The sequence below is a fragment of the Meriones unguiculatus genome, chromosome 1 (genome assembly GCF_030254825.1).
Source record: "Meriones unguiculatus strain TT.TT164.6M chromosome 1, Bangor_MerUng_6.1, whole genome shotgun sequence".
Classification (NCBI taxonomy): Eukaryota; Metazoa; Chordata; class Mammalia; order Rodentia; family Muridae; genus Meriones; species Meriones unguiculatus.
The window spans coordinates 60799888-60815698 of NC_083349.1; the positions used below are offsets into that span (position 1 = coordinate 60799888).

General features: G+C 47.4%; 1 protein-coding gene across 2 annotated transcripts in view; it reads left to right on the forward strand.

Annotated features, from left to right (window-relative positions):
• Positions 1–88: 88 nt before the first annotated feature.
• Sufu (SUFU negative regulator of hedgehog signaling) overlaps positions 89–15811 on the forward strand; it is a 94941-nt gene continuing 79218 nt past the window's right edge. For both annotated transcript variants that reach the window (XM_021650382.2, XM_021650389.2), the window contains exons 1-2: positions 89–475; positions 4194–4328. In XM_021650382.2, the coding sequence (XP_021506057.1) occupies positions 294–475; positions 4194–4328 (317 nt within the window). In that variant the 5' untranslated portion in view covers positions 89–293. The remainder of the gene's footprint in view (positions 476–4193; positions 4329–15811) is intronic.

A 15811-nucleotide genomic window follows, 5' to 3' on the forward strand; every position in this document is an offset into this window, starting at 1 on the left:
GTCAAGTCACGCCTACCCCTCTTGTGACTGGCAATGACACCAGCCAATGGGTGCTAGCCAAGGGCACGCCGACGCCCCGCCCCCTGGAGAACCCCGCGGTCCCACAGCATCCTCTGGCCGACTCCTTGAAGGCTCTGGCTGGGGCGGACCGAGCACCGTGCGCAGGCGCGGAGTCAGACCTCGCTGTTGCCCCCATCGCCTCGGGGAGTCTTGTCTACAGTGGGTCTGCTGGCCCATCGGGGCGCTCTTCCTCCTCTCCACTCCCGGGCTCCCCGCGCGCCCTACGCGCCCTGATGGCGGAGCTGCGGCCTAGCGTCGCCCCCGGCCCCGCCGCGCCCCCAGCCTCTGGCCCTAGTGCTCCTCCGGCCTTTGCCTCGCTCTTTCCCCCGGGACTGCACGCCATCTACGGAGAGTGCCGCCGCCTTTACCCTGACCAGCCGAACCCGCTCCAGGTTACCGCTATCGTCAAGTACTGGTATGCTCTGGGCCTCGGGAGGACCGGGCCGGCCGGGAAAGCTCCGAGCACGGGGGACGAAGTAATTTTAATTTGCAGGAGGGGGAGGAAGAAAACGGTTAAAGAACTTGGGAACCAGGGGTTTGCTGATGCTGAGGAAAGAGTTAAGACAGAAGTTGGGAATGGGGACAAAGGGTTAACGGACCCCCTGAGTAGTGAAGGGTTAACCGGGATTAGAACTGAGAACTGGGGGTGTCTACAGAAGCGGAGGGGGGACGTGTGAGAGGGAACTGTGAACGTGGAGAAAGGAGGGGGCGCCTGTAGAGGGTCGTTAGTGGGCTTGGGGGAGCCAGGGGGCGGCTGGAGTGGAAGGAGGGAGGTGAGGCGGGGCCTGGAGAGCATTTGAGAGGGCTTTGGAGGGCACGAGACCGCGTCGTCTAGGGCGGTCCGGGGGCCAGGACGCCCCTGTGGGTTAGAGGGAGCAAGATGCGGGCATTGTGCCTTTGCTGAGCGAAGACTTGAGGCTCCTTCGGAGTGCAGGAGCTGCAATCATTCAGTGCGAAGCTGTTGCTCTCGAAGTTTGACAGAGCAGCTCTTCCAGATAAACTTTCTGCTTACTCTGCACAGTTCGCTTTTTCTCTGCGGAGCTTGCTTCTGGCTTCGCAGCTGCTTTTGCTTTAGGACTTTAGTTAAGAACAGGCTTCGGGAGAGCCAAGCTCTGGCCGGGGATTGAAGGGGATGGAAGCTTGACACTTAACGGTGGGAAGCGCGTGGCGTGAGGGGAGACCCGAGTGGCCAGGAGGAATGAAGTGCAGCCTGAAGAGACGCCTCCTGTCATGTCTTCAGGATTTCAGCCGCTGTTTAAAGTTGCCCAGTAAAGGATCAGTTTCCAAATGGGCTGTTTTGGGGGTAGAAGTGGCCCTTTCTGATTCCTGTTTGCAACCCATTTCTTCAGTCAGCCTTTAGACAAAACAGGTGTTATGGGACTAGTCCTCATGGTGTGTCTGGGCCAAAAATAGACCATAAGATGGCCATACTCGTGCGGGCACTCACTGTATAAGATGATCGGTGGATCCTGGAAGGGTCCTGGGTATCGCTGGAGTATTGCAAAGGGTGGACCTGAAGGGGAAAGTGGATGTCTTTGCTGGTTACACCCCTCTTAAGGCTCAGTCTTTTTTCCTGTGTGACATCCTTGCCTCTGGAGATGGCAGTTAGGCTGCACAGGGATGAAGCTAAGTTCCTGTGTCAGTGGGAGGACAATGCAAAGAAAGCTGACAGCCCAGAGGGCCTGGGAGCCAGGAGGCTTGCCGGCAGTGCGTCTGTGGAGGACAACCTCATTCCAGGCTGAAGAGAGTTTTGAAGAGCACTTCCGAGTGGGAAGCAGCTCTTGCTAACTTAATCACTCATTTTAGCTGCACCTCTGTATTTTGCGAACTTATCCCATGTCATGAGAAAAATGAGACTGGCCTTGCCACGCTGTTTGATCTGATCTTGTTTAATCATGAGGGGAAGTCCCTGCTCAGAATAGGGCAACTGGTTACCTGTTACCTACATGGCCATCAAGACAGAGTTGTTTAAAGGTGTAGAAGCATTATGCAAAGGACCAAGAGTAGTTACAGCATTTTTTTTCTTTCTACTGAAGGCTTGTCATGAGGCTGTTACCCTCAGAGGTAGACCAGCATGTGATAGCAAACAAGAAGGTGCGTACAGCACTTTGTGAAATAAGAAATGCTGCCTGGACGCAGGCATCTAGGAGAGAACAGCTCGGCGACCGGTTCTTTCGAGGACTCAGAGGGGTTTGCAGAATAGAGATACTGAAGTTTTTTCATAGTCCTTATCCTTAGGATCAACTGCTTGGGTCTGGTTATGGGTTGAAGGTTGGCCTTTTAACTAGCGGTCCCTGGGCAGCAAGGGTACTCCAGCCAATGGTTGAGATTTTCAAGCAAGGCAAGGATCAGAGCAGGGAGGCAAAGCCTGGTACTCTTGGGTCCACTGCAGTCCTGCAACTGCCCCATAAAGAGAAGTCAGGTGTTGAGGGAATTAAGGTGAGGGATGCTCCGGGCCCTTGGACTGCACCTTTTCCTAAGTGTAGAATATGATTTCCCACAGTCATCTGAGTGGAAGAGAACACTCTGAGCATGCGTATGACTCTTCTTATAGCCTTTTCTTGATGGGATCTCTCTTGGGAGACTGAAGGAGCTGCAGCATGCTGACAGGTAAACAGGGTCAGCACACACACAGTGTCCTAGCTTGTTGCTGGACAGACCTACGCTGCAACAAGGACTGTTGGGGATTTGCAGCAGGAACTTGGAGAGAATACCGAGTCTTTCTTAGGATTCTGCAGCCTTGATGGGGTCCTTTTCTTTCCTCTATCCTTCCCCCAAATGTTTCTAAATCTAGCTGGTCATGGGTTTAGTAAAATGATCTGGTGAAATCACGGTTAAAGACAGACATTTGTCCCCTTAACTCACTCGGGTGAGATCCTAGGCTATTTGTAGTGACTTTTTTTCTTGTGACTTCTATAAATAAATTAGCACACACACACACACCCCCACCCACCCAAGAGAATAAGGATTTCTACAAAGGCCAACATCCTGGCAAAGAGGATGAAACCAGACTTACTGGTTTTAAAATAGGGTTTGAATTGCATGGTCCTGGCACACTGGCTGGGATCTCCTGTACCATGTCTTTTATTTGGTCGTTAGCTTTCCCTCCGTAGTTCAGCCCACTTGCAAAGTGCACTCCTGTCCATGTTCCAGGGGCAGGCAGAGGCCAAATGCACACTCTGGTCCGTAGAGTGGTCCATGGGAAGCAGCTGAATATGCAGTTTCAGGGCTCAGTGCAGGCTTCTGCTGATGGCTTCTGTTCAGTATGCTTCAATGGAGAGTGTTTCCCTGTCCATTCTGAGAGAAAGCAGGTTTTAGTTGTTGTTTGTTTTGCTTTGCTTAACACTAACTGTGAAAAAGAGCTTTTATTGAATTAAATCTTCAGTGAGGTAATGCCTGAATCTCTTCCTCAACTGCTTCTCTCTTGGGTTTATGGGGAAACTGAATGTGACCTCAGGAGCCACAATCGTGCAATGCCCCAACTCTTCCTTTGAGACAAGAGCCTCCTGGGGTACTCTTTTGGATGCAGGTGCTCACAGGACTCAGCCTGGCTCATGCTGCAGTGTGACCGAGTTTTGATCTGGGGAGTGCAGGCCAGGATTTGTGCGGACTGGAAGCTTTGTGTGTATTCAGAAGAAACAATAATAGAAGGCACAATACAGTCTTTCAGGAACCCGCTGTCTAAGAGACAGGTGCAGAAGGGAACCAGTACTTCCAGGAATGATGTCCACTGGGCATGCTCTGGGTAGTCATTCAATAGATGCCATTGATTGACTGATACATCTCTTACCTTGAAGGCTGGCATGTTGACAGTTATCATAGAAGACTCCATTTGGAGTCAGCAACTTGAAACAGGCAAAGGTGAAACGGGCAACCGCCACGTCTGTTTTATTTCTAAAAGAGATCCTGTCTTTTGGAGGGAAGAGAAGGGAACTCTTGAACATGTGAAATCACGAAGCCTTGGCTACTTTTCCTTTGCTCATCCCTAAAGAGGATTTTTGCATCCCTTTAGTTATCTTTGCTTTAGGTTCCTTTAGGATGGATGGGGCTTTTGGGTTTTTGAGCAGAGCCTCTTACTTGATATTTTCTGATTTCTGGGTTTAAACTGATACCTTGTGCTTTGTCTTTTGCAGGCTGGGTGGTCCAGACCCCTTGGATTACGTTAGCATGTACAGGAATATGGGGAGTCCTTCCGCCAACATCCCTGAGCACTGGCACTACATCAGCTTTGGCCTGAGCGATCTCTATGGTGACAACAGAGTCCATGAGTGAGTGTATGCCACCTGTCTTTCCTTATCCCTGCGCCTGCTTCTGAGGTTTATTGGACACGTGTGATAATGTCGGTTCTCTGAGAGTGACATTTTTCAGTGGAACTTGCTATATAGACCAAAGCTGGTCTTGAACTTGTGGTAGAGGGGCAGCTTGCTTAGGCTGGTCTGGAATTCTGCATCCTTCCACCTCGGCCTCTGAGTGATGGGTTACAGATGTGTGCCGCCAAACTTGAATTCATCTGTGCTTGGATTGTCCACTTCACATGTTTAACTCTAATCTGCTTGTATTCTCTGCCCTGTGCCTTTTAAAATCTTACTCCCTCTCAGGGCTAGAGAGGTGGCTCAGCCATGGCTCAGGTGCTTAAGTTAAGAGCACTGGCTGCTCCTCCAGAGGGCCCAGGTTCAATTCCCAGCACCCACAGGGCAGCTCACAACTATCTTTTAATTCCAGTTCCAACAGATCTAGTTTCCTCTTCTGGCCTCTGCAAACAATAGGCACACAACTAATCCACAGACATATATGCAGCAAAAACATCCACATACATAAAATAATAGAATAATTAAAATATTCTTACTCTACTCCCTGATTTCTCTTTATAATCACCTAATAGACATTTTAATTCCAAAACACATTTTGAAGCCAAGTGAAATATAATTAACTTAGTATTTAATTCTCTAAAATTACAATTAGAATAATTATAAAAGCCAACATTTTTAATCACTGATTATGCACCAGCTACTCTTCCAGTCATTTTATACATATGTGTCATTAATGAATTTAATTTTCAGCATAACATTGTGAAACTAGTAGATGATAGTATCTGCCCCACCTAGTAATGACATAGAAACATAAAGAGCTTCTGTAAGTTAATTAATGTCATTCCCAGCAGTGTGAGGGCCAAGATTGATTGATTGATTGACTGGCTGATTGCTTCAGAGCCAGGATTTACATGAAGACAGTCTGGCTCCACAGGTCAGACTCCTTCAGGATCAAACCCAGGTCCTCCGGCAAGTACAATGTCATGGAGCTACACCTTCATTCAAATAATCTTTGGTTGTTTTGAGGCAAGTTCTTAGTATGTAGCCCTGACGTGCCTGGAACTTGACACAGCAGCATGGAAGACAGGAAGAGCTACAGCAAACTGGAAACAAAGTTAAGATCACCTTCACAGAGGTCCACCTGGGATTATAGGCATTCAGTGACACCAGCAGCAGTAGCACCACCACGGGCTGAACCTTGCTACTTTCTCAACTGTCCTAGGCTTAGTATCCACCACCCAGATAGAATAATGATGGTGTCAAAGGTCTCCCTTGTTTTCAGGGTCCCTTGCTATTGCTGTCTTATAGATGAGGAAATTGAATTGCTTAAGCCTCACATCTGGGTTATAAAAGAACTGGAACTTGAGTTAGACTGAGTTCAGAGTTTGAACTTTTTTTGGGTTTTTCTTTCAAGGCAGGGTTTCTCTGTGTAGCCCTGGCTGTCTTGGACACACTTTGTAGACCAGGCTGTCCTCAAACTCACAGATAAACCCCTGCCTCTGCCTCCCCAGTGCTGGGATTATAGGCCTGCACTATCATGGCCATGGAGATGAACTCTCAGTACGGTGCTGTGCCGTACTGACTCTTTGTCCACAGGCCCAGGCTGTCTTCTCCCTCTCTTGTTAGGCTCAGAGGCCAGGCCTCTCTTCCCTCACACATGGCAAGTAGTGTCTTTGCTTGCTTTCACAGCCTTCCAAGTGGATCAGCAGAAACCCTTTGGACAGATTAAATCTTGCCTGAGTGGGGACCTCCTTACCATACAGTATTTACAGTGGAGATAGAATGACATATATATATATATATATGAGTCAGTAAAGAAACTATGCTGTATATTTTTTCCTTTGGTTTTGGGAGTCAGGATCTCATTCTGTAGCTCAGATGACCTAGAGCTGGAGTCAGTCTGGCTGACCTGGAGCTGGAGTTGCAGGTGGTTGTGAGCCACCTGGTGTGGTGCTGAGAACTAACTCCATTTCTCTGGAAAAGCAGGAAATGCTCTTAACAACTTTGGGAGTGGCAGTGAGATGGTTTCATAGTAAAGGCACTTGCTCCAAGCCTGATGATGACCTGAGTTTATTCCCTGGAACCCGTGTAAAAGGTGGAAGCAGAGAAATAGCTCCACTGTTGTTCTCTGGTCTCCAAGCTCTTGACGTGGCGCACGTGTGGGCAGTCATCCTCAGACACTGTCTTAGGCGGGGTTGCTGTGTGATGAGACACCATGACCAAAACACGTGAGGAAGAAAGGGGTTGTTCGGCAGGAGCTGAAGCAGAGGCCGTGGAGGAGTACTTGCTCCTCATGACCTGCTCAGCCTGCTTTCTTATGACACCCGGGACCACCAGACCATGGTAGTACTCTCCACAGCATGCTGGGCTTCCCAGGTTAGTTAGTAACTAATTAAGAAAATGCCTTACATGTGATGGCACACGCCTTTAATCCCAGCACTCAAGAGGCTAGCCTGGTCTACATAATTAGATCCAGGACGCCAGAGTTATGTAGAGAGAGCCTCTCTCAAAAAACAAAAAAGATTTCTAATTTTATTAGTGTGTGTGTGTGTTTGAATGTGTAGGCACATATGGAGGCTAGAAGAGGGGTTGGATTCCCTAGAACTGGTGTTACAGGCAGTTGTGCGTCTGATATGGGTGGTGGGAACTGAAGTGGGCTTTTTGGAGACAGCAGCGAGCACTCGTAAGCACCGAGCCATCTCTCCAGACCCCCTCCCCGCCGTGAGGGATTCTTACTACCTCTTACGTGCAGACAGCGAAATTCAGCAGTGCAGGTGGTAAATGCACCTGGTGACCCCAAGTCTGTTCTTCACCACGTGTTGTCTGTTTTTTCATGTGTTCCTACTGTGTCTCCTCCGAGCAGCAGCTTTCTTTTTTTTCTCACAGCTTGTTGAGGATAGAGACAGGCACTTGCTCTTGCTCAGGGACGGGAGGAGCAGCCTTGCTTGGTAATTCAAAGGTGAAGAACAAGTGAGTGGTATGGCCATTTCCACCCACATTTTCCCTGCCTCAGATTCACTAGAGGGAACAGAATGAGAGCAACTGTTTTTCACCAAACCTGCTTGCCATACAAGCATGAGGAGCTGAGTTGGCTCCCCAGGACCCACAAAAAGAGCTGGACAAGGCGCTGCACACCTATAATTCTAGCACCGGGCAGGTGGAGACAAGAAGATGCCTGGAGCTCACTGGCTGTTTAGTCTCACTGAATGGTGAACTACGGGCTCCGTGAGAGACCCCTTCTCAAGGTGTTGAGCAATAAAGGAGTTCACCTCACCACATCTGCACACTACATTAGCATGTGCACACGCACATGCCACACACACACGTATGGTGATATTTGAATGCTGAGAATTGTACTCAGCCTTCTACCCCATTAAAGTCTAAAGACATAAAAATTATGCCATGGGATCTCATGGTGTCTTTTTTCCTTCCTTCCTCTCTCTTTTTTTTCTTTCTTCCTTTTTTCTTTCTTTCTTTCTTTCTTTCTTTCTTTCTTTCTTTCTTTCTTTCTTCCTTTTTCTCTCTCTTTCTCTCTCTCTCTTTCTTTCTTTCTTTCTTTCTTTCATTCTTTCCTTTCTTTTTTTCATCTCAAGACAGGGTTTTCCTGTGTAGTCCTGGCAGTCCTGGAACTCTCTCCATAGACCAGGCAGGCTTCAAATTCAGCTACCCGCATGCCTCTGCCTTCCCGAGTTCTGAGATTAAAGGTGTGTGCCACCATGCCCTGCTTATTTATAATTTTTTTTTTTTTAATGTTGGAACACTCCAAATCCTTTCTTTTAGCTTCCTGTAAAGTACAGCTCACTCTTGTTTATAGGTCTTCACGTACAGTTGCACCTCGGTGTTTCTTGATCCATTGATCAGCTTCTCTCCATCTTCTGCTCGTCTGCTCTATGCCCCGGTTAACCACAGTTCCCCTCCCCTTTCTGTGGGTGTATCAAAAGGGTATTTTGTTTGGCTTGTCCTGGTGTTCTTATTTTACATGGGTGAGTATTTTGCCTTCATGTATGTCTGTACACCACTGGTTTCTCTAGTGCACCACTGGTTTCTCTAGTGCCCTGGAAGCCAGAAAAGGGCATTAGACATTTGAGCCTCGGCTGCCAAGCACTTGCCATAAGCCTATAGCTTTGGCTTTTCCTTTGTAGCCAGGCAGGTGTGGTGAGAGTGAGGCTGTGAAGAGGTAGGTTCAGCCTTTCACTGAGGGTTTTTGCTGCTCCTGGACCTCTAGAAGAGTAGTTGGACAAAAAGTCCCTGAGTCCACAGGAAGGCCTTTGAGGCTGCCTAGCTGGATGGAGAGTGTGTTCAGGAGTCAAGGCAGACTTCCCTGGTGCCGCTCTGTGGGGCAGTCATCTGCTAGAACTGGTGGACTGCTTCCAAAGGCTGTCTTCTTGTGGAACTGACCCAACTGGCCTCGGGAGAGCTAGGCTGTGTCCCACAAATACTGACTGGTTGACAGACATGGCTTGTCCAAGCGGGTTTGGGGTTGTTCTGGTGTGCTTTCTTTAGCTCCTTGACGGAGGCCTGGAGCCTTCTTTCCTTTCATGTTCTTCCTCACTGGACTCTGCACCACAGGAGTTATTTATTGAGACACTGGACACAGATTAACTTGTCTGCTTGTTATTATGTGTGGACTCAATCCCCTACAGTTGAGAAAGGTTAACTTTCCTTTCTCAAAGCTTGCCTTGCAGGGGCCCTGTAACATGCCATTTATCTGCTGCAGTCTCCAGCAGAAACCCCACCTTTGCTGTGTGTGCAAGTCTTGGCCTGGCCTTCCAGTGGATCTGAGCTTCCCTTCCTCGAGTGCCTCACAAGATGGTCCCCAGGATAGCCCAGCTGAGTTCAGCAGGCTTTAGGAAGGAAGTGCTGTTCAGGCTGAGTAGAAGGGAGGCCGCTCTGAAGCCTGGTTCCTTTGCTTTCATCCTAAACGTGCTTAGTTATAGAGTGACTGTGAGATTGGGATGGTTTCTGCTAAGGCTGGGGATTCAGATCATCTGGGAAGAGTAGGAGGCCCTTGTCCTGGGGCTAAAAAGGGGTAAAGTTCAAGATGGGTCCTAGACTTTTTTTTTTTTTAATTACACTACCAGGTGGTGGTAATTGCACACATGTTTGCTAATTGGCAGGTACTCAGGAGACAGAGGCAGGCAGATCTCTCTGTGAATTCAAGGCCAGTCTGGTCTATAATGTGAGTTTAAGGACAGCGAAGGCTACACAGAGAAACCCTGTCTGAATAAAACAAAACAAACAAAAATAATAATAAATTACACTTATTTATCTGTGGGTAAAACAGACAGTTGTGTCCCAGTGTGTGTGTAGAAGTTAGGGGACAACTTGCATGATTTCTTGCCCCACCATGTGGGTCCCCAGGAGCAAACTCAGGTGGTCAGGCTTGCCAGCAAGCACCTTTACAGCAAGCTCTTCTTTATTGTTGTTATATCAGATGCAGGGCTTTGTGCATGCTGGACAGACTCTCTAGAACCCCAGGCCCCTAGACCTCTGAGAATTGCCTTGTCCCTGCGTACCAGAAAAGTAGTGTGGGCTTAGGAGCGTGAATGCATGGTTGTGGCAAAGTGTGGGAGTGTGTTACACTTCCATGCCTGCTTGTGGAGGCGCAAGTGGGTATCGCCCCCGTCACTTTCCACCTTAGTTTCTTGAGACAGGATCTCTCACTGTCCTAGGTAGGGTCACATTGCTGTGATGAAACATCATGCCCAAAGTGTGTAGGGGACAGAAGGGTTTATTTTGCTTATGCTCTCCTATCACAGTTCATCATCAAAGGAAGTCAGGGGCAGAAACTCAAGCAGGGCAGGAACCTGGAAGCAAGAGCTGATGCAGAAGCCACGGAGGGGTGCTGCTTACTGGCTTGCTTCTTACAGCTTTGTCAGCAGTTTTCTTATAGAACCCTGGTCCACCAGCTCAGGAGTGGTCCCACCCACAATGAGCTGAACCCTCCAACATCAGTCACTAATTAAGAAGCTGCCTCATAGGCCTGCTTTTCTCCAGATCTTTTTTTTTTTTAATCTCTTATTTATTATGTATACAGTGTCTCATCTGCATGTACATCTGCATGCCAGAAGAGGTTATAGATGGTTGTGAGCCACCATGTGGTTGCTGGGAACTAAACTCGGGACCTCTGGAAGAGCATCCAGTGCTCTTAACCTCTGAGCCATTTCTCCAGCCCACAGCTGGGTTTTTAACCAATGTGTAGGGTCTACAATGTTGTTACTGGGAAACTCATCCCTGTCTTCAAAGGAAAAGCCTTCTTCCTCCCTGGAGGTTCTATGGCTGGTTTTTCTGCTAAGGGACCATCATCTCTCCTGTTCTTGAACTGAGCAAACATGGCCCAGATTTTAAAGCTTGCCACATCTCCCTTCCCATCCCTCTCTATCCGCCCAGCTTTCCCTGGCTCGTCTTCCTGCTTGAGAGCACCTCCTAATCTATTCTCCCAAAGTTCCTAAGCTGGGGAAGACAGCTTTCCCAGGCAATCTGAACATCATGGGGTTTTGTTTGTTTGTTTCTGGAGCAAAACCAGGATTTCCAGCCCCTTTGCTCCAGATCTTACAGAAGCATTTTCTCAGTTGAGGTTTCTGCCTCCCGGTTGACTATAGCTTGGGTCAAGTTGACATAAAAATTAGCCAGGACGCTCCCTGAACCTGGAGCTCAGTGTTTCAGCTACACTGGCTATCCGTTAATCTCTCAGAACCCACCTGTTGTTGCTCCCCTCCCATCTGGGGCTACAAGCCTGTACCACTATGGTTAACCTTTGAAGGGTGATGAGAATATGATCTCATATTTTCATGGTTGCATAGCAACCAATTTACCCATAGAGTCATCTCCCCAGCTTATCTGTCTGTCTATCTATTTATCTATCTATCTATATTTTTTTGAGACAGGATTTCAGGTTGACCTTGAAAACTATATACCTGAGGATGACGGAGAATGCCTAAACCTCCTGCCTCCACCTCCCAGGTACCAGAATTACAGGCATTCCCTGAACCATGCCTGGTTTGTGGGATGCTAGGGATCAAACCCAGGGCTTTGTGCATGGTAGACAGGCTTTTACCAACCAAGTGCATTCCGAGCCTGCCTTTAATGTTATGAATGCCTGCCTTCATACTTCCTGTGTTGTCTGAGTTTGCTACCACCTTCCTTGTCCAACATTCTTATTCTAAAATGCTGACTAACCCTTGACTCCTAAATTCCTGCCTGCGTTCTGCCTCTGAACTAGAGCTACATTTTCTGTTTGAGGCATCTCAGTTCTGATCTGTGACCCTGAGATAAGACTAGAATGATTTTGGCCTTTCTGACCTGAGCCCTGATGAATAATCTCCTTACCCTCCAAATAACTGCAGCTTGCTGAGCTGCCTGTCAGACCTAGAGACCTTCTGGTGTGCAACACACACACACCAGCAAAGCTTTATTGAACTTTGAACTGTCTTTAAAGTTCATAATATCAGGACCTGGAGAGCTGGCTCAGCAGTTAAGAGCATTTGCTGCTTGTTCAGAGGACCTGAGTTTGGTTCCTCACACTCACACTAGGCAGTACACAACTGTCCACAACTCCAGCTCCAGAAGATCTAATACCTTCTCTGACCTCTGTGAGCACTCACACACTCAGAGCCACATGCATACATACATACATACATACATACATGCATACATACACATAAATAAAAATGCTAAATTCAGCCAGGAGGTGGTGGCACATGCCTTTAGTCCCAGCACTCAGGAGGCAGAGGCAGTGGATCTCTGTGAGTTCAAGGCCAGCCTGGTCTACAGATTGAGTTCCAGGACAGCCAAGATTACACAAAGAAACCCTGTCTCGAAAAAAACAAAAACAAAGCTAACTTCACAACACTGGGGGCTGAAGAAATGGTTCAGTGGTTAAGAGAGTGTATCCCACTTGCAGACCCAAGTTCACTTCCCAGTGTCCACCTCTTAAAACACAACTATCTATAACTTGTGATAACCTGAGTTTGAGCCCTGGAACCCATGAAGAGGGGGAGGGAGAGAACTGACCTGGGAAGCTGTCTTTGGCCCTCCACACGTACACACATGGAATAATATTAATGAAAAATTAGCTTCCACTCGGGCCCTGTGCCTAAGGGGGAGCTTAGCTCCTGTCTTTCTGGGTGCTTCTAAGAGACCCCCATAAATAAGGGAGCTTCTGGGTGGCAAAGAATATATTCAGGTTCTGGGTTAAGTGCTTAGAGGATGGATAACAAAATGAGAAGCTGTTGCCTCAGCCTAATTACTCCCTATTGAGTGAAGCTGTGGTTTTTAAGCTCTGTGTTACCCTGGTTGACTCCGTGTTGTAAGTAACATTTGGCTCCATTTTTGAGTGCAGGAACAGAGGCGGACGCATGTAGACACCGCCACCTGCCCAGCAGCACTCATGAGGCTCAGGCTGATAAACAGCCTACTACCAAAAGTATAGAAGATACTATCTAAGTATAAATCACAAATAAGTATAATTATGCACCTAAATTCAGAGGTATCGTGATGGTGTGGCCATGACTGAGGAGAGTTAACCAGGATGTGCCTCGTAGGGAAGATGTTGCGCCGGAGGTCGAAGCAACTCCGTAGAGAAGAAAGTTTTGCTGGGTCATGGATACTGATGGCATCTGGACGGTGGCTACAGGATCTTGTGTCAACTCTTTTTTTGTTTGTTTTTGTTTTTCAAGACCGGCTTTCTCTGTGTAGCCCCGGCTCTCTTGGACTCACTTTGTAGACCAGCTGGCCTCGAACTCAGAGCAATCTGCCTGCCTCTGCCTCCCGAGTGCTGGGATTAAAGGCATGTGTCACCATGCCCGGCTCTTGTGTCAACTCTTAAGTCTAAGGCTTCTCTGACCTTGTTGTGTGTTTTCAGAAGGCTACCCGGGAAGTCTGCAGCTCTGTAAGACACGGCGGTGGCATGATTGTTACTGGCATGGCTGGCAAATTGAGATGGTCATCCTTCATGTGTGGTCAGGAATGTGTCCAGTGTTCTACAAGCCCACAGCATGTCTTTGCCAGGATTGTGGGGGTATCTGGTCATTCTTTCTGAGGCTTCCCGGTAAAAAAGGGAAACTGTGTTAGTTAGGATGATGTGTTTCATTTTAATTTGGCATGTTAGATGAGCCAATGGGGTCTTTTGATTGTTGATCTTCAGTGCTTTGATAGCTGGACCTTGGTTGTCAGCCTCAGGAGGAGGAAGTGGCCAATAAGGAAATGGACCTTGGTGGGTAGCTTTAGGAATGTAATCTAACTTTTTTTTCCTTTAGGCAAAGCAGAGGGGATAGGAGAGAAGCAGAGGCCTGCCAGGCCATTGCAAGCCATGCTTGAGTTGGCTAGAGTCCCTTCAACAACAAACCCCAAAGACATGTGTCAGCCAGGGATGGCACATGCCTCTAATCCCAGCACTTGGGAGGCTGACAAGAGGATTACGAAGCCAACCTGAGCTAGACAGTGAGTTCTAGGGCAGCCTAATTTATATAATATGCCCCAGTCCTTGCTACCCAAGAACTTTTTCTTCTGTGTTTATATTCAGTTAACACACACACACACACACACACACACACACACACACACTGTCTCTCTCTCTCACGGATCCTTTAGTGCTTTACTTTAAGAGACCTATCTTTATTGTCTTTATTTTACATCTATGTGTGTACATGTATGCCATATGTGTGTCACGAGACTAGAATGAGGGTGTTGGATCCCTTGGAATTGGTGTTAGAGACAGTTGTGATCTGCCATATGGAGTTAAAGCTGGCCTAGCTATTGTCCCTATTTCTTAAGGACATCTTGTTTTTAGGTTCGGGGGGATATTTGAATGACAATGATATGAACACTAGGTTTTTTTGTTTCTTTGGTTGTTTTGGTTTTTTGAGACAGGGTTTCTCTGTGTAGCCTTGGCTATCTTGGACTCGCTTTGTAGACTCAGCAATATGCCTGACTCTGCCTCCAAAGTGCTGGGATTAAAGGCTTGCACTACTATGGCCAGCATTTTTTTTTTCATTTTTTAATTACAATTTATTTATTTTGTATCCCAGCTGTAGCCCCTTCCTTTGTCCCTTCCCAATCCCTCCCTCCCTTCGGCTTCTCCTCCCATGCCCTTCCTCCAGTCCGCTGATAGGGGAGGTCCTCCTCCCCTTCCATCTGACCCTAGCCTATTAGGTCTTAGCAGGGCTGGCTGCATTGTCTTCCTCTGTGGCCTGGTAAAGCTGCCCCAACCCCTCCTCTGGGAGGGGGGGAGGTGATCAAATAGCCAGCTACTGAGTTCATGTCCAAGACAGCCCCGGTTCCCATTACTAGGGAACCCACTTGGGAGACTGAGCTGCCATGGGCTATATTTGTGTAGGGGTTCTAGGTTATCTCCATGCATGGTTCTTGAAAGGGCTGTGAGTATCAGTCTCAGAAAAGACCACTGTGCCCAGATTTTTTGGTTCTGTTGCTCTTCTAGCTCCTGTCTCCAGGTCTTTCTATCATAAGATTCTTTCATAAGATTCCCTGCACTCTGCCCAAAGTTTGGCTATGAGTCTCAGCATCTACGTTTATACCTGCTGGGAAGAGGGAGAAAACAGGGAACAGGACAGAAACCTACCATAGAGGGCCTCTGAAAGACTCTACCCAACCTTTTTTTTTTTTTTTGAACACTGGTTTTAATGTGAATATAGGCTGGTGTCAGCTTACTTTGTAGCCATACTGTCCTTGAATTTCAACTCTCCTGCCTTCATGTCCATTAATGATGGTGTTAAAGGTTTGAACCACCATGCCTGAGTTTTATTATTATTGTTATTATTATTATTATTTTTTTTTTTTTAGACAAGGTCTTGGTTATGTACCTCAGTGTGATGGATATTCTTGGTTGTCAACTTGACTACATCTGAAATTATCTAAGAACCAAGCACTGGGCACACCTGTGAGGGACTTTACCTAATTAAATCATTTGAAGTGGGAAGACCCACCTTTAATCTGGATCTTCTGAGGTGGGAAGCCCACCTTTAAACTGAGTCACCTCTGCTGGCAGCCTATATAAAAAGACATGGAAGAGGGAAGCTTTGCTCTTGCCTGCTTCCTGGCAAGTCTATTCCTTCACTGGGATTCAAACCTTCTTCATCTTCTTTTTTAACCGTTTTATTTTCTTTATTTTTTTTTAATTTTATTTTATGTGCATTCATGTTTTGCCTGCATGTACATCCGTGTGAGGATGTCTGGAACAGCTGTCTATAAAGATAGCTGTGAGCTGCCATGTGGGTACTAGGGATTCAGCTCAGGTCTTCTGGAAGAGCAGCCAAAGCTCTTAACTGCTAGGCCATCTCTCCAGCCACTAGAACCTACTTCTTTATGATTCCAGTGTATACTGAAGAAACATCTGTATACAGCTGAAACATCTAGCCTCTTGGACTGAACAACTACTGAATTCTTGGACTTTCTGTTGTACTAATAGCAATTGTTTGACTAAC